This window comes from Triticum aestivum, chromosome 1A (genome assembly GCF_018294505.1).
Source record: "Triticum aestivum cultivar Chinese Spring chromosome 1A, IWGSC CS RefSeq v2.1, whole genome shotgun sequence".
NCBI classification, from domain to species: Eukaryota; Viridiplantae; Streptophyta; class Magnoliopsida; order Poales; family Poaceae; genus Triticum; species Triticum aestivum.
In genome coordinates, this window is record NC_057794.1 from 145,077,757 (window position 1) to 145,097,415 (window position 19,659).

General features: G+C 46.2%; 1 protein-coding gene across 1 annotated transcript; it reads right to left on the reverse strand.

Annotated features, from left to right (window-relative positions):
* Positions 1-13,774: 13,774 nt before the first annotated feature.
* LOC123168507 (serine/arginine repetitive matrix protein 1-like) lies at positions 13,775-18,964 on the reverse strand. The gene is made up of 3 exons (XM_044586690.1): positions 18,824-18,964; positions 14,314-15,069; positions 13,775-13,834 (listed from the first exon to the last, which is right to left on the reverse strand). The coding sequence occupies exons 1-3, from the start codon at positions 18,962-18,964 to the stop codon at positions 13,787-13,789; spliced, it is 945 nt and encodes a 314-aa protein (XP_044442625.1). The 3' UTR covers positions 13,775-13,786.
* Positions 18,965-19,659: the final 695 nt, after the last annotated feature.

The window sequence follows — 19,659 nt, forward strand, 5'->3', positions numbered from 1 at the left end:
GCCAGTTCATCAACTGCTCGAAGAAGAAAAGAAGGTGGCATTTACTTGCCTTTAGCATACAGGCCAGTTCACTTAATGTCCTCTGGTGCTATATTTCTGAGAACATCCAAGTTTTTACTTATCACTTTGCTAGCATTCACAAGTCTATTGAAGCGTGCATGTCTCTATGAATCTTGTTGTCTACTCCAAGTAGATGGTGTGTAACCTGGCAAAGGATATTAGTACTTGGTGCATTCTAAGTTTAAAACCATTCTAGATTTACAAGTGTTTACTGAAGATGACAAGTGTTTATTCAGTTCTAAATTTGAAGTAACTAGTAGATGAACAATATTCATCTTTTTCTGTATATGAAGAATAATAAACCTAGCTAATTCAAATAATTCCAATTTTAGGGACATGTTTTTATCAACTCTTAGTTAAGGGGTTGTAGCAGTTTTCAGTTTTCAGTTTTGTGCTGCTTGAATTGATTCTACAGGAATATTTAGGGAAGAGTCATGGCTATGCTTAGCTCTCTGTAAAATGAATGACTGAAATTGGACAATTGGAAACTTTAGGTATGTTTGCAATTGGACAAATGGTGTATAAATCCAAATAAAGCAAATAAATTCAAATGATCCAAATAAACATGGTTGATCTTCATTTTGCATAAACCTGCTTGAGTATTACAGAGTAATTGACAACAAATTGACCTGGTTGGAATTCATACAGCAACAGTAACAGTTAACTGAACTTCTTTTTGCGTGCATTTATCACTCCAGAAAACTTTCAGTAACAAGTGAGCAGCCTCTGCATTTTCTCAGTGAACTTTTGAGTGCATTTATCACTTGTTGGAGTATGCTACAGCTTCTGCAAATCACAAACTCCTTTAGTTTACATCTCAGTTTTAGCAAACACCAGTTTCAGTAAAGGAGTCATAACTGAATTACAGGCATTGTTGTGTCTCTACAGTATTGGAACACTGAACATTTTCAGTTAACTGTAGCAAGAAAAACTTCCAAAAACTAGCAGATCTCCAAGAATGCCAAGAGTATTACTCAATGAATTTGATGGCATCAAACTAAATTTTCACTATAATCTGTTCATCATTTAGCAGCAGTGTACAACCTTTGTCCTGGATTATTTCTCTAGCTTTGTATCCCCTGACTGAATTTTCTCCGCCTGTACTGAGGACAACAAATTCAGACTCACAGCAACAAATTGAATAGCAGCAGTAGCAGAGGCGGGCGGGGCAGACTCACCAGCACAGGCGGGAGTGGCAGCGGAGGCGAGGCAGGGGAAAAGGCAAAAGCAGCATCAGAGGTCCACGACACCGGCGTCGTCCACCAGTAGCAGCATGAGAGGCGGGAGTGGTCGGAATTGTCCACGGTGCCAGCGGCCGAAGCGGACGAAATTGGAGGCGCGGGTGGGTGGCGAAGGTGGGCGAACATGGGCGGCGACCTTCAACGGGGCCGGCGGCGTAGCTTGAGGAGGGCGCCGGCGCAGGTCGCCTTCATGGAGGACGGTGTAGGTGGTAAGCCGCGACACAGGTGCAAGCGGGCGGCGGCGCTATTGTTGGTCGTGGGCTGGGCCATGGTTCTGGTGTTGGTCGCGGCTCAGAACCAGGTGGGCGGCGGCACAGGTGGGTAGCCGGCGATGGCTGCAAGGCGCGGGCGATGGGGGAGGAGGAAGGAAGGAGAGGACTTCTTTGTGACGTGTTTAAAACTCTGTGGGGTTTTTCTTTGCAAAAAAACAAATACACTGCCCTATGGACAACTTTCCCCGGACGGAGGGAGTACTAGTTAAATCCGAGCTATGGGTGTGAAGCACTGATATGCCAGTACATTTGATTGTGACATGTTCTAATTTTGTACCTGAACTTTTTTAGAAAGGGTTGTACGTCAACTTAATGTGCTAGCAGAACTTATTGTGTTGTCTGTCTGTTTTCTTTGCACAACATTCAAGATATTTCCCCGTCATTGATAAAGACGATGAACCGTTATGTACAACTTCGTTGGTTTCAACATAGCCCTTCCCGTAGCGATCCACTGCTTCCATCCTGATTGTGCCGCCTGCGAGAAATTTTTGTATGCAAGTTCAGTGTGCTATGATGTTCTATATGATTGTGTCAACTATATAAGTTTTTACTGAGCATCAGCAATGCATATGGCTGAAAGATGTATTTATGAGCATCGATCGATGGGTCTCTCTCTCTATCTCTTTCTCTCTCTCACACACACACACACACGCACACACACGCGAAGACGCACAAGTGGGACCCATTGAATTATTTATTTGCTCGTGACAACTTTTAATTAGGTTCCACTGTAATCTAACTTTTTTCTTAAGTTATTAATTGAGCTCAGTGACTTCAAAAAGTTGTACAGAAGCCTTGTTTGGGCCTTTCCGGCGTCGCTGAATGTGGGTTGAGTAACCATGTTAGGTTGTACTGTACTACACAGGCCTTTTTTTCAACATCAGCAATGCAACTGGGCCGACAGTTGTACACAATATCCGGGTCAACTTGTTATTCTTCGCCCCGCTGGGCTGCAAACTTTCCTAGGAGGTATGCATTAGGCTTAACAAGAAAATGGACTTTAAGAAATAATAAATGGGATGTAATTATAATAGCTGGACAGTTACTATGCACCAAACACGTAATTAGTTTGAAAAATATATTATTTTTGGAATTTGAAAATTTTAATTTCATTACTTGTTGCGCGCGCAATATTTCGTTGGATTTTAACGTAATACAACTTTATTTTGAAATTATATTTGACCTAACTAGAAATTTCGGATAAAAATATTTCGGATCCACTCAAAATGTGGGAATTTTTTCTAAATTCTGTTTTGAGCGGTTGTTTGAAATTATTAATCATTGTCCTAGCTAGAAGTTGGGCGGTACTTTTACCAAACTGTAAATGGGCTATAGTAAATTCTATTAGAATTAAAAAATGGGCTGTACATTCTTACAAATCGCAAATGGGCTATTTGTTCTCTGCCAAATCCGAGCTGTGGGCCTACTAAGTTGACGCGTACCAAGGGCTTTGTCAACTTAGTCAATATAAACGATTCTAGCTACAGTGATCATATGATGTCCATCCAATGACTGTAGTGCTTCTGCAACCTCTGTTCTTCTTGCTCTAGCCGCCCAAAGCAGCGCCGGTCGTGTCGCGTGCTCCTGCCTCCCGTGGCCGGCTGTGATGCCGTTGAGGCCTCACCGCCCCGTACTACTCCCACCGCTAGCCAGGCCATGCCTCTACTCACCCACACCCCCTGTTATTCTGCAGCGACGGCAGCCTCACACCGCAGCCGAACCAGTGATCCCTCGTACTCCTCTCCGCGCGGGCTTCCACTGCTGTGTCTTCCCCGGCTCTGCATCATCCCCTTCCTAGGCCTCGCCATCGTCCAGACCACCGCCTTGGTGCTCTCGGTGCGGCGTGGTCAACGTGATCAACGACCGACTTCCATCGGAAGAGTATTGTACGTGGAGAGGCTGACAGCTGGGTCCAGGCGGCCGCAAGGAAGTGCCTCCTTATTACGCGCAAAATAATTATTCCTCCACCTGACAGCAGGGACCCACCGGACGGGCCACCTTATTTTGCAAAAAAACGTTTCCCCTGACTGCTGGGACCCACCGGACGGGCCAGCGTATTTCGCGAAAAAAACGTTCCCCCTGTTGTCAGCTCGGACCCACCGGAAGTGCCTCCTTATTATGCACAAAAAAATGAATACCCCCCTGCTAGTTGGGACCCACCATGGTGGGAGGCTGACTTGTGGGCCTACTAAATTTACTGGGACGGGGGCCTTTGTCAACTTTAGTCAATATGAACGATTCTAGCTCCAGTGACCGTACGATGTCCATCCAGCGGCCGTAGTGCTTCTTCAACCTCTGGTCTTCTTGCTCCAGCCGCCCAAAGCAGTGCCGGTCATGCCGCATGCTCCTGCCTCCCGTGGCCGGCTGTGCTGCCGCGGAGGCCTCACCGCCCCCTACTATTCCCACCGCTGGCCAGGCCCTGCGGCGACAGAAGCCTCACACCGCAGCCGAACCACCGAACCCTCGTACTCCTCTCCGCGCGGGCTTCCACTGTCGCGTCTTCCCCGGCTCCCCGTCGTCCCCTTCCTAGGCCTCGCCGTCGTCCACCGCCCTGGTGCTCTCGGCGCGGCATGGTCAACGTGGTCAAGGAACAACTTCCATCGGACGTGGACTGTACGTGGAGAGGCTGACAACTGGGTCCATGGCCGCAGCAAGGAAGTGCCTCCTTATTACGCGGAAAATAATGATTCCTCCACCTGACAGCTGGGACCCACCGGACAGGCCACTGTATTCGCGAAAAAACGTTTCCCCCTGACTGCTGGGACCCACCAGCTACATCTTCGCATGCAAGGAAGTGCATCTGGGAAAAAAAAATGATTTGCCCCACTGACTGCTGGGACCCACCAGCTACATCTTCGCAGGCAAGGAAGTGCCTGACAGTCGGGACCCACCTGGTCGAAGCGCTGTGTTGTCATTCTGGTCGCGAACGTGTACGTACATATATACTGGTGGATGTAGAGGCGCGCACGTGTCGTAGTAGAGGCGCGTACGTGTAGTAGTAGAGGCTGTAACGACCAAACCTCGAAGGATTTGAGTCTCTGTGCTTACCGTGCTAGTCCCTGGATCGAACTCGCTAGCACACACAGTATAGATGAATACCAGAATAGCAAGTGCATCACTTATTACAACGTATGATCCAGAATGTATAAAATAAAACAATCTGCATAGCACTTGGCTAGCTTTATTCAATCAAACAACGGAAAGTAGCAGAAAATAACGATGAGTCCCATCATAGCCCACTGGCGATGCTGAGTGCAGACTTGCGACCCTAACGGTACCTTACTCTTCGTCAGAATATCCTGCAACATGAGACGTTGTAGCCATATAGGTCAATACTTGGAATGTATTGGCAAGTTACACAGGAGTAATAATAAAGCAGACCTACATGTATATGCATAGTACAACAAAGGAAGGCTTGGGGGTTTATTTTTGCAGAAAGCTGATTTTATCCTAATAACTACCTAATAGTCAAATTTTTATTTAGTTCCTTTATTACTACAAATAAATACACAAGGTTGAGTTGGAAAAATCAACTCCAACCTACCCTTTATTAAGTTGCCCACAAATATTATTAAGTGTCACATCTGTCAAGATCATCCTACAACTGTAATGGCATAGTGGCTCAAATTTACCCATAACCAGGGCACGGCTAATCCTGATTAGTTTTATTACTCTGCAGAGTTTTGTACGCTTTACCCACTGGACCCAATCTGAAGATTGAGACGAAGTCTTTCAGAAGAGGTTCCCTTAACCACCTGACGGCCACATCCCACCTACATATGCTACATCTGTTGACACAGTCTGGGCAAGGGTTCCAATAACTGATCAACTAAGCCAGAGCCCATATAGCCAGTGGCCGCACATGGAAGCTACTAGTCACTAAGTCTGTCTGATCTTTTTGAACCTGGGCGGCATTCCACTTAGGGTTCACTCTCATGAGCGCATGGCCTTAGAAAAGGTGCAAGACCCCATGATGCCTTCCCTCAACACCAAGCAATACCAGTTCCGCCTAGAGGTGAGTTAAATCCTGAGTTAGTACTCAATTTGTTAAATATATATAATCCTCATAAACTCAATGAATACACGAACCACCCCCGTCTACAAAGCATAGCAACCTACCACTACCACGATTTGCAAAGACGGGAAGATAGCTCATCAGCATAGCAAAAATAATATAGTATTCCGATACATGCATATATTCATAGTGTGATATAACTACATGCATAGAAAACAATAGGTAAAGGATGATCAACATGTAACTTGCCTTGGTTCTGGTTCAGAAAGTCACACTCCTGACAATAGCTCGCGTCACACTCCGGACAATCTACACGTTTCACACAATTCAACAAATCAATCACCGGAACATGAAAAGATCCAAAACAAAACCAACAACAAGGAAAACATTTTAAAAACTCAACAATAGAAGATTAACAACAGCTAAATGGCACTATGGTCACAACACAAAAAGAATCACTCAATTCTGATAAACGGTTTGAGAGTTATGGCCTCCGGAAGATTTGATTCAAACTCGAATGAGTTCAAATTTGAAAGGTGCAGACATGTGCAAAGTTGATGCTATGATAATGTGCTGATTTTTGTGAGTGCACAGGAAAAAGAATTACCTAAATTGGACTTATAGGTTAAAAGATATAGCTAGTTGATGTTTTTGGTGAAAATCTGAAAAGAAAACAAAAACAACAGAAATCTCCTGCACAGTTAATGCGTTACTGTAGCAACTCCTGTGCGTGCCCTGTAGAGAAGTGCCAAGTGGCAGTGTCCGATTGGCTAGGCGCATGTGCTCACTAGAACAGGGGGAAAAACGGCGGCGGTGCTCAGGCGTCGTCGGCGGAGGCTTCTCTGGTGGGTCTCCGGCGAAGGTGAGGTGACGGGCGGAGGCAGCTTCGAGTTGCGGACGCAGTGGTGAGGTCAAACGACGACGGGGGGCTGCTCTGCGGCCGACGGTGATGACATGAACAGCCGCTGCTCCGGCGGCGTCGGGTTCGCTCGGGCGGCTCGCTCCGCTGCGATTCCGGCGACGAGCGTATGTCAGAAAGGTGCGGCGTTGAGGGGAGGGTCGAGGGGAGTGAACGGTGTGGCCGGTGGTGTCCTTACGGCGGTGGAATCCTCCGGCGAAGACGGCGGACAGCGGAGCTCCGGCGCGAGATCCGTTTCTCCCTAGCTCCCGCGTGCGGCAACAAGGAAGATCGAGGAGGGGGTGCGGGGTCCCTCGAGCAGTTGGGCTCGCGTACGGTGTCCCTAGGTTGCACAGGGTTGACCAGGGGCGCGGGACGAACCGGCTCGGCCTCGCGTGCATGCGGCGGTTGTAGTGCCCGGCTCGGGGTAGGGGACGGGTGCGTGGCGGGGTCCGCTGGCAGAGAGAGAGAGAGAGACAACGGGTCGGGCGCTGGTGCGGGTCGGATCGGGTGCGTACTGCTTCGCGTGGGATGTGGTGGCTGTGGGCTGCAGCGGTGTGTTGCTGGGCCGCGGGCGTTGGGCTGCGTAGTGCGCTGCGCTACGGTGTTGCGTGCTGTGTTTTTTTACTTTTCTTTAAACAAAAACTACAGCAGCAAAAATAACTAAAATAAAACCACAATATAAAAACTAAATAAAAATACGTAGACGCACCTAAAAATATATACTACTAACATAAACTACAGGAACACTAGTTCCTCACCTAATGCAATTTTAGAAATTCATTTTGATGCAAAAGGCCACACAAACAGTAAAATAACACACAAATAAAATACTTTGAAGATCACAAATATTACCAGAACATATCAGATGAACTGGAAATAATATTTTGCACATTATGAACATTTTTAAAATATGGGAGAAGTCATGGTATCTCCACTCCAAATAAATTGCCTTTTGTTGCATAATGATTTGAATATTCTGAAAAAGAAAATAATGCAATAAAAAATATGATATGCATATGAATGATCTATTAACATCCTAATTTAGGAAAATTGGGATGTTACAAACCTACCCCCCCCCCCCTTAAGATGAATCTCGCCCTCGAGATTCGGGCTGGCTAGCAAATAGGTGTGGGTGATCCTGCTTGAGATCTTCCTCTCGTTCCCAGGTAGCTTCTTCCTCTGTGTGATGATCCCACTGAACCTTGCATAACTTAATTGTCTTGGTGCGAGTAACTCTCTCTGCTATCTCCAGAATCTTAATAGGCTTCTCCTCATATGTCAAATCACTCTCCAACTGAATTGCCTCAAGTGGCATTGTGTCCCTCAATGGATCCATCATCTCTGCATGGCACTTCTTCAACTGAGATACATGAAACACATTATGAACTCCCGACAAGGATCCTGGCAACTCCAGCTAAAAAGCTACCTCTCCTCTACGCTCCAAGATCTTGTAAGGCCCCACAAAATGTGGTGCTAACTTACCCTTGATTCCAAACCTCTTAATTCCACGAAGTGGTGAAACTCTAAGGTATGCACGGTCTCGTACCTCATATGTCACCTCCTTACGTTTTGCATCTGCATAACTCTTCTGTCTGGACTGTGCTATCTTCAGCCTGTCACGAATCAACTTGACCTTCTCCTCAGCATCTCTGATCAAGTCTGGTCCAAAGAATTGACGCTCTCCAACCTCATCCCACATCAATGGTGTCCTGCACTTCCTACCATACAATACCTCAAATGGTGCCATCTTCAGACTAGCCTGGTAACTGTTATTATATGAGAACTCTGCATAAGGTAAATTATCATCCCAACTAGACCCATAGTCCAAAGCACAAGCTCTCAACATATCCTCCAAAATCTGATTTACCCTCTCTGTCTGCCCATCTGTCTGTGGATGGAAAGCTGTACTGAACTCCAGCCTGGTGCCCAAGGATTCATGCAACTGACGCCAAAATTTAGATGTGAACTGAGTACCTCTATCAGACACTACCTTCCTTGGAACTCCATGCAGACAAACAATCTTAGACATATAAATCTTTGCTAGCTGAGCACTGGTATAAGTAGTCTTTACCGGGATGAAGTGAGCAACTTTAGTCAAACGATCAACAACTACCCAAATAGAATCATAACCTGATCGAGTCCTGGGTAAACCTATAATGAAGTCCATACCAATCTCATCCCACTTCCAATCAGGTACAGGCAATGGCTGTAACAAACCTGCTGGTCTCTGATGTTCCGCCTTAACTCTTTGGCACACATCACATGTTGCAATATACCCAGCAATTTCCCTCTTCAGGCTAGGCCACCGAAATATTTCCCTCAAATCCAAATACATCTTAGTATTACCCGGGTGAATAGAATAAGGTGAATCATGCGCCTCCTGAAGAATCAACTTCCTGATATCTGCATCTTGAGGTACACAAATACGCTTCTCAAACCATATGGCTCCATGTTCATCCTCACAGAAACCTTCTGCCTTACCTTTAACCATATTCTCTTTTATCTCAGAAATCTCCTTATCATTCTTTTGAGCTTCTCTGATCCTGGCAAGCAAAGTAGGCTTTACCTCAAGTGTTGCTAAATATCCCTTAGGAACCATCTCCAACCTGAGATTCCTGAACTGTTCACATAACTCGGGTGGCATATTATCAATGTTAATTGCATTAGCATGGCTCCTATGACTCAATGCATCAGCAACAACATTAGCCTTACTAGGATGATACTGCACATTCAAATCATAATCCTTAATAAGCTCCAACCATCTCCTCTGCCTGAGGTTCAAATCCTTCTGAGTAAAAATATACTTCAAGCTCTTATGATCAGTAAATATATCACAATGATTACCAATAAGATATTGCCTCCAAGTTTTCAATGCATGCACAACTAAGGCTAACTCCAAATCATGTGTAGGATAATTATGCTCATGATTCTTAAGCTGACGTGAAGCATAAGAAACAACTTTACCTTCCTGCATCAAAACACTCCCAAGTCCTTGACGAGAAGCATCACAATATACTTGAAAGTCCTTATGTATATCCGGCAGAGTTAAGACTGGTGCTGTAACCAAACGCTGCTTCAATTCCTGAAAGCTGGCTTCACATTCATCAGTCCAAACAAACTTCTTCTCCTTCTTCAATAATTCAGTCATAGGCTTTGCAATTTTGGAAAAGTTCTCAATAAACCTCCTGTAATAACCTGCAAGGCCCAAAAAGCTGCGAATCTCTCCAACTGTCGTGGGTGTCTCCCACTCTGTAACTGCAGCAACCTTAGATGGATCAACTGCAACTCCATTACCTGACACAACATGTCCAAGGAATGCTACCTCATCCAGCCAAAACTCACATTTGCTGAACTTGGCATACAACTGATGTTCCCTTAGTTTCTCCATTACCAAACGCAAATGCACCTCATGCTCTTGCTTATTCTTGGAGAACACCAATATATCATCAATGAAAACAACCACAAATTTATCCAAGAACTCCATAAACACCTTGTTCATCATATTCATGAAGTATGCATGTGTGTTAGTCAATCCAAATGACATAACAGTATATTCATACAACCCATACCTCGTAGTAAAAGCAGTCTTTGGAATATCTTGTTCACAAATCTTCAATTGATGATAACCAGAACGAAGGTCAATCTTAGAAAACACAGTAGCTCCCTCCAACTAGTCAAATAGATCATTTATCGTAGGCAAAGGATACTTATTCTTAATGGTTACCTCATTCAGAGAACGATAATCAACACACATCCTCAAGGTCCCATCCTTCTTCTCCACAAACAAAACTGGAGCTCCCCAAGGTGATGAACTTGGGCGAATAAATCCTTGTGCCTGCAATTCTCTTATCTTCTTCTTCAATTCTTCCAACTCTTTAGGAGGCATTCTATACGGTCTCTTTGCAATAGGTCCAGTGCCCGGTATTAAATCAATAAGAAACTTAATATCTCTATCTGGTGGCATACCTGGCAATTCCTCTGGAAACACATCTGGATAATCTCTCACAACTGGGAGCTCTTCCAGGCTACCCCCCTTAAGAGAGTTCACCTGCACCTGATTACGCTTATACTTACACACATATTTGATCCTCTTCCCTCCTGGTGCACTGAGAGTGATAGATCGACTGGCACAATCAATACGACCTTTATATAACTGCAACCAATCCATACCCAAAATAATATCCAGACCTTGTGACTTTAATATAATCAAATCCGTAGGAAAATCATGCTTTCCAATAGACAAAGTCAACTGATGGCAACCAACACCTGCTATCATCTCAGCTCCTGGGGAACTCACTCTAATAGGCATACTAAGTGTTTTGGTTGGCAATCCATGTTTATCAACAAATACCCTCGAAATAAATGAATGCGATGCACCAGTATCAAAAAGAACAAGTGCAGGTACTGAATTAATCAAGAACTTACCAATCACTGCATCAGGTTCATTGTAAACCTCCTCCACATTAACATGATTTACATGACCCTTTTGGAAGGGGTTTGGCTTGCTGGATCCTGAGTTCTTCGCCCCCGGGCAATCTGTGGCATAGTGCCTCATAGCCTTACACCTGAAGCACCGCACCTGACTCAAATCCCTTGGCGCACGTGTAACCTGGTGGTTCTGGTTATTGTTCCCTCCATTGCCATTACCATTACCATTACCTCTGCCATTGCCATTGTTACTCTTGTGCCCATTATGATGATGGTGTCCATTATGGTTGTGGCCATTCCCTCCATGATGATTATGATCATTACCTCCATGATGATTATGTCCATTACCTCCATTACCATGATATGAAGTGCGTGGTTTCTGCTCTGGTCCTGAATTATACCTGTTATTGTTGTTGTACTTCCTCTTGTGATTCTCTATGGCATGTTGCTTTCCCTCCAACACAATGGCCTTATCAATTAGGTCCTGACAATTCCTAAAAGCAGCCACTGTCAACTGAAGGCTCAAGTCATCATTTAGGCCCTCCAAAAATTTCTCCCGCCTAGCTGCATCAGTGTTAACATCATTAGGAGCATAACGTGCAAGATTATTAAATTCCTCCACATAAGCATTAATTGTGCGACCTCCCTGGCGCAAACTGCGAAAGTCCTTCTTTTGCAGACTCATAGCACCAGCAGACACATGTGCAACACGAAAAGCATCCTGAAAATGAGGCCATGTGATGGTAGCAATGGGATAAGTGACCAAGTAGTTGTCCCACCAAGCTGCAGCAGGACCCTCCAACAAATGTGAGGCAAACCTCACCCTCTCTGCATCAGTGCATCCAACCATCTTCAGGTTCCTATTGACTGCACAGAGCCAGTCATCAGCCACAATAGGTTCAGGGGAACTGGAGAACCTCTGAGGATTCAACCTCAGGAACCTGGTAAGCATATCCACAGGTGGCGGCGGCGGCGGATTGTTGTTCTTATTGTTGTTGTTCTGGTTCTGAGTAAGCAACTGGATCAACTGGGCCTGTCCCTCAATAACCTGTTGTATGTATGGTGGTACTCCATTGCCATTGTTGTCTCCTCCTGCTGTATTGCATGTAGTATCATGCCTCGGCGGCATCTGGTGGGCAAGCATAGAAGAGTTATAGATATAATAGGGCCAAGGCTATGTATATATAAATATATTCTACCCATATGCATAATATGATCAAGCCAACAAAACACAACAGCGAATAACACCAACAAACAAACAAATAACAAACAACATAATATAGTATTATATATATAGTCAAATAATTTCGACAAGATGTAATTTAACAAACAACTACCAATCAAGCAAACAATCTAGTATCTTCATACCACGAAAGTGGGCATAATCAGATACGCTAACACGATAACGTTGCAATATAAAACAAACATGAATGGTTGTCTTAGCACTAGTTCCTACTTAACTGGTCAAGATACTTGATGGATTTACTAATAAACAGTAAGAAGGATAACTAGTTTATAAAATAATTTCACTCCTATGGCTTTTCTAATCCATTTTCCAGGGTCACATCTTACAATCAACACACTGCTCTGATACCATCTGTACCGACCAAACCTCGAAGGATTTGAGTCTCTGTGCTTACCGTGCTAGTCCCTGGATCGAACTCGCTAGCACACACAGTATAGATGAATACCAGAATAGCAAGTGCATCATTTATTACAACGTATGATCCAGAATGTATAAAATAAAACAATCTGCATAGCACTTGGCTAGATTTATTCAATCAAACAACGGAAAGTAGCATAAAATAACGATGAGTCCCATCATAGCCCACTGGCGATGCTGAGTGCAGACTTGCGACCCTAACGGTACCTTACTCTTCGTCAGAATATCCTGCAACATGAGACGTTGCAGCCATATAGGTCAATACTTGGAATGTATTGGCAAGTTACACAGGAGTAATAATAAAGCAGACCTACATGTATATGCATAGTACAACAAAGGAAGGCTTGGGGGTTTATTTTTGCAGAAAGCTGATTTTATCCTAATAACTACCTAATAGTCAAATTTTTATTTAGTTCTTTATTACTACAATTAAATGCACAAGGTTGAGTTGGCAAAATCAACTCCAACCTACCCTTTATTAAGTTGCCCACAAATATTATTAAGTGTCACATCTGTCAAGATCATCCTACAACTGTAATGGCATAGTGGCTCAAATTTACCCATAACCGGGGCACGGCTAATCCTGGTTAGTTTTATTACTCTGCAGAGTTTTGTACGCTTTACCCACTGGACCCAATCCGAAGATTGAGACGAAGTCTTTCAGAAGAGGTTCCCTTAACCACCTGACGGCCACATCCCACCTACATATGCTACATCTGTCGACACAGTCTGGGCAAGGGTTCCAATAACCGATCAACTAAGCCAGAGCCCATATAGCCAGTGGCCGCACATGGAAGTTACTAGTCACTAAGTTTGTCTGATCTTTTTGAACCTGGGCGGCATTCCACTTAGGGTGCACTCTCATGAGCGCGTGGCCTTAGAAAAGGTGCAAGACCCCATGATGCGTTCCCTCAACACCAAGCAATACCAGTTCCGCCTAGAGGTGAGTTAAATCCTGAGTTACTACTCAATTTGTTAAATATATATAATCCTCACATAAACTCAATGAATACACGAACCACCCCCGTCTACAAAGCATAGCAACCTACCACTACCACAATTTGCAAAGACGGGAAGATAGCTCATCAGCATAGCAAAAATAATATAGTATTCCGATACATGCATATATTCATAGTGTGATATAACTACATGCATAGAAAACAATAGGTAAAGGATGATCAACATGTAACTTGCCTTGGTTCTGGTTCAGAATGTCACACTCCTGACAATAGCTCGCGTCGCACTCCGGACAATCTACATGTTTCACACAATTCAACAAATCAATCACCGGAACATGAAAAGATCCAAAACAAAACCAACAGCAAGGAATTTTTTTAAAAAACTCAACAACAGAAGATTAACAGCAGCTAAATGGCACTATGGTCACAACGCAAAAAGAATCACTCGATTCCGATAAACGGTTTGAGAGTTATGGCCTCCAGAAGATTTGATTCAAACTCGAATGAGTTCAAATTTGAACGGTGCAGACATGTGCAAAGTTGATGCTGTGATAATGTGCTGATTTTTGTGAGTGCATAGGAAAAAGAATTACCTAAATTGGACTTATAGGTTAAAAGATATAGCTAGTTGAAGTTTTTGGTGAAAATCTGAAAAGAAAACAAAAACAACAGAAATCTCCTGCACAGTTCACGCGTTACTATAGCAACTCCTGTGCGTGCCCTGTAGAGAAGTGCCAAGTGGCGTCTTCCGATTGGCTGGGCGCATGTGCTCACCAGAACAGGGGAAAAACGGCGGCGGTGGTCGGGCGGCGGCGACTTCTCTGGTGGGTCTCCGGCGAAGGTGAGGTGACGGGCGGAGGCGGCTTCGAGTTGCGGACGCAGTGGTGAGGTCAAACGACGACGTGGCGTGCTCTGCGGCCGACGGTGACGACGTGAACAGCCGCTGCTCCGGCGGCGTCGGGTTCGCTCGGGCGGCTCGCTCCGCTGCGATTCCGGCGACGAGCGTATGTCAGAAAGGTGCGGCGTTGAGGGGAGGGTCGAGGGGAGTGAACAGTGTGGCTGGTGGTGTCCGTACGGCGGTGGAATCCTCCGGCGAAGACGGCGGACAGCGGAGCTCCCGTGCGAGATCCGTTTCGCCCTAGCTCCCTCGTGCAGCAACGAGCAAGATTGAGGAGGGGGTGCGGGGTCCCTCGAGCAGTTGGGCTCGCGTACGGTGTCCCTAGGTTGCACGGGGTTGACCAGGGGCGCGGGACGAACTGGCTCGGCCTTGGCGTGCGTGCGTGCGTGCGGCGGCTGTAGTGTCCGGCTCGGGGTAGGGGACGGGTGCGTGGCGGGTTCCGCTGGCAGAGAGAGAGAGAGAGACAGCGGGTCAGGCGCTGGTGCGGGTCGGATCGGGTGCGTACTGCTTCGCGTGGGCTGCGGTGGCTGTGGGCTGCAGCGGTGTGGTGCTGGGCCGCGGGCGTTGGGCTGCGTAGTGCACTGCGCTGCGGTGTTGCGTGCTGTGTTTTTTTCCTTTTCTTTGAACAAAAACTACAGCAACAAAAATAACTAAAATAAAACCACAATATAAAAACTAAATAAAAATACGTAGACGCACCTATAAATATATACTACTAACATAAATTAAAGGAACACTAGTTCCTCACCTAATGCAATTTTAGAAATTCATTTTGATGCAAAAGGCCACACAAACAGTAAAATAACACACAAATAAAATACTTTGTAGATCACAAATATTACCAGAACATATGAGATGAACTGGAAATAATATTCTACACATTATGAACATTTTTAAAATAGGGGAGAAGTCATGTTATCTCCACTCCAAATAAATTGCCTTTTGTTGCATAATGATTTGAATATTCTGAAAAAGCAAATAATGCAATAAAAATATGATATGCATATGAATGATCTATTAACATCCTAATTTAGGAAAATTGGGATGTTACAGAGGCGCGCACGTAGCATGTACACGTACGTACAGCGGCCAGGGTGCAAGAAAGAAAATACGGCCACGTATGTGTACATACGGGCGGGGTCTCGAACGCCTACTCGCGCATACGTACGGCCATGAGTCGTGTACATGGCTGGGTCGAAACGGAGAAACAGCGTCATCGTCGTGTTCATGGGGAGGCAACGGAATGCGCCTTGTTCATGGGGAGGCAACGGAATGCGTCGTGTTCATCGGGAGGCAACGGAACGCGTGGGAGCCAACCGGCTGGGTCAGAACGGAATGCGTGGTCATGTTTATCGGGAGGGCTTGGACGGAACAGGCGATGGAAACGAGGCCTGGCGTACCGCACAACGGAGGAAATGGACCTCCTACGTTCGGAATGGGGTCCTGTTGATCGGGAGGGGTCTGGCGTACCGCAAAACGGAGGAAACGGACCTCCTACAGTCGAAACGGGGGTCCTGTTGATCGGGAGGGGTGTGGCGTACTGCAAAACGGACGAAACAGACTTGTGTTGGAGCGCTACGGTCGAAACGGGGGTCCTGTTCATCGGGAGGGGTGTGGCGTACCGCAAAACGGGACTCCACGGGATATTGTTCATCTCCACTGTCGACCTCCTCCAGCCTCCACGGGCTACCATCGACCTCCTCCAGCCTCCACGGGCTCCTGTTCATCCAGCCTCCACCGCGCGCTACTCCACCGGCTACTGTTCAACCACCCCTCCATCGTCTACTGTTCATCCAGCCCTCCACACCACGGGGTCCTATTCAACCACCCTCCAAGGGCACCCCTCCACCGTCTACTGTTCATTCAGCCCTCCACCACACCACGGGGTCCTGTTCATCCGGAGGCAACGCCACCGCTCACTGTTCATCCAAACCCCCCGCAACACTCACTGTTCATCCCAGAGGCAGCATCGATCGACTTCAGTTAGCAGCAGTAGCAAAGGAATCGCTCGATCGGGTTCAGTTAACATCCATCGATCGATCGCTCGGGTTTAGTAACGCGTAGCCTGCAGTGCGATCTCCCGGGTTCAGTTAGAGCCCAACGCCTTGCTCGGGTTCAGTTAGAGCCAACGCCTCGCACACACGCGCGTACGTGTACGAGGGAACGCGCATCGCTCGGCCCCCGACCTCCCACCGTAACCGAGAACTCCCTGAAATTTTCCTCCCCCTCGCTTCTACCATGGTTTTTTCCGTCATGGACGGCCCAAAGAATGTCATGCAGCAGCATCTCCGGCCCGCCCAGTACGAAAAGCCCATTTTCTGTCATGATTTTTTGTCATAGAAGTAGGAGCCCACCACATCTATGATGATACCGGGTTTTGTCACAATTATCGTCATAGAAGTGTCATATGTATGATAGAAAAAAATTTCATTCGGCCCAAAATGTCACGGATGTGTCTTTTTTTTGTAGTGTGATCATGGGTATATACTATACATATTACACATCATACATGTTGTGACTAAAGTCGGGTCGTCTTGTTGAGTACTCGTGGTTGATTCACGAATTGGGGGCTGTAAGGACATACTTTCCCGATGGCCCTCTGTGTGGATCTTTGTGGCAGAGCGACATGGCAGGTTGAGACCACCCAGGAGAGAGGTGGGCCTGGCCCTGGTCGGCGTTCGCGGTTACTTCAAAATAACACGCTTAACGAGATCTTGGTATTTGATCTGAGTCTGGCCATTGGCCTATAAGCACTAACCAACTACGCGGGGATAGTTATGGGCACTCGACGTCGTGGTATCAGCCGAAGCCTTCTTGACGTCAGCAACTGAGCGGCGCACGCCGGGTTGGACCGCGTAACGCAACTTCCTTTGTAATGGAGGTTGCTAGGTCTGCTCACCGGCCGCCCTCGCAACATGCAGGTGCGCAATGGGCGATGGGCCCAGACCCCTGCGCACATAGGATTTAGACCGGCGTGCTGACCTCTCTATTGTGCTTAGGTGGGGCTGTAGCATGTTGATCTTCCGAGGCCGGGCATGACCCAGGAAAGTGTGTCCGGACAAAGGGGATCGCGCGTGTTGGGAAATGTGGTGCACCCCTGCTGGGAAGTTTATCTATTCGAATAGTCGTGTCCCTCTGCAAAAGAATGACCCGGAGTTGTACCTTGACCTTATGACAACTAGAACCGGATACTTAAATAAAATACACCCTTCCAAGTGCTATATACAACCTGGTGATCGCTCTCTCACAGGGCGACGAGGGGAGGATCGCCGGGTAGGTTTATGCAATACGATTATACTTGGTTAACTTACCATCTACTCTCTTCTACTGCTTCAAGATGGAGGCTGCCAGAAGCGTAGTCTTCGACAAGACTAGCTATCCCCCTCTTATTCTGGCATTCTGCAGTTCAGTCCACCTATACTACCCCTTTCATTTGATACCAATGCATATGTAGTGTAGCTCCTTGCTTCCGAGTACTTTGGATGAGTACTCACCGTTGCTTTGCTCCCCATTTTTCCCATTTCTATACCTGTTTGTTGCGACCAGATGTTGGAGTCCAAGAGCCAGACGCCACCATCGACGACGACTCCTACTACACTGGAGGTGCCTACTACTACGTGCAGGCCGCTGACGACGACTAAGAGTAGTTTAGGAGGATCCCAGGCAAGAGGCATGCGCCTCTTTCGATCTGTATCCCAGTTTGTGCTAGCCTTCTTAAGGCAACTTGTTTACTTACGTCTGTACTCAGATATTGTTGCTTCCGCTGACTCATCTATGATCGAGCTCTTGTATTCGAGCCCTCGAGGCCCCTGGCTTGTAATATGATGCTTGTATGACTTATTTTGTTTGTAGAGTTGTGTTGTGATATCTTCCCGTGAGTCCCTAATCTTGATCGTATACGTTTGCGTGTATGATTAGTGTACGGTCAAATCGGGGCATCACACCTAGGTATCCTTGCAGGCGGTGAAGATGTTCTTGAAGCGCTCCCTCATCTCCTTAATCACGGCCTGCTGGTGATCTACAACCTATGTTAAAAACTCAAGCTGTGCAATATTTTGATTAATGGTGTCAGCCATGAGACTGATCTGATGGAAGATACCATCGACCCTTGCCTCAAGGTCTTTGCTCGTCATCCAATAAGAGTTAATACCCTCTCCAATAGTGTTCACATGAGCTTTAGAGACTTGCTACAAATCCTTGATATTTTCCTTTATCTCCTCCGGGTAGGTGGTTCCTTTCCCCACTCCTTCTAGGGAGCCAAAGAGGAAATAATGGAATAGATCCTTGGATGTTGAACTTATAAGGGTTTGTAGGATACTCATCTAGAGTGGATTTATCATCTCCTTCTTGTGCCAATTATCCCTCCTTGATCTCCAGCATCTTCACCTTGTTGCCAACCTCCTCCTCCAGGCATGGTTCATCCTTAAGGATCAACTTCCTCAAGTCCTCCCATCCAGCAGGCACCACTTCATCAAGTTTGGGGAAAGGGACGATGCGGTTGGTGGTTGATGAAGACTTGTTGTTCATGGCGGCGCCTGTGCTCATCATCTGCAACTAAAGATTTTTGGAGGAGGTGGCTGATACGTCTCCAACGTATCTATAATTTTTGATTGTTCCATGCTGTTATATTATTGATCCTGGATGTTTTATAATCATTTTATATCATTTTTGGTACTAACCTATTGACATAGTGCCAAGTGCCAGTTGTTGTTTTTTGCATGTTTTTTACATCGCGGAAAATCAATACCAAACGGAGTCCAAATGCAATGAAACTTTACGGAGATTTTTTATGGACCAGAAGACACCTAATGGGCCAAAGCAGCGCCTGGGGGTGCTCCGAGGAGAGCACAACCCACCATGGCGTGCCAGGAGGCACAGGCACACCCTGGTGGGTTGTGCCCACCTCGGGTGCCCCCTTGACCGCCTCTTTGCTCTATAAATACCCCAATATTCTAGAAACCCTAGGGGAGTCAACGAAAATCAATTCCAGCCGCCGCAAAGTCTAGAACCACCAGATCCAATCTAGACACCATCACGGAGGGGTTCACTACTTCCATTGGCGCCTCTCCGATGATGCGTGAGTAGTTCTTTGTAGACTTTCGGGTCCGTAGTTAGTAGCTAGATGGCTTCCTCTCTCTCTCTCTCTCATTTGATTCTCAATACAATGGTCTCTTGGAGATCCATATGATGTAACTCTTTTTGCGGTGTGTTTGTTGGGATCG

Coding starts and splice junctions, on each gene's coding strand:
- LOC123168507 (XM_044586690.1), bottom strand. CDS start 18,964: ATGAACAACAAGTCTTCATCAACCACCAACCGCATCGTCCCTTTCCCC. Junction 15,070..18,823: donor AGGAGGAGGTTGGCAACAAG/GTGAAGATGCTG, acceptor TTGTTGCTGTAG/TTTTTGTTCAAAGAAAAGGA. Junction 13,835..14,313: donor GCCGTTTTTCCCCTGTTCTG/GTGAGCACATGC, acceptor TGAAACATGTAG/ATTGTCCGGAGTGCGACGCG.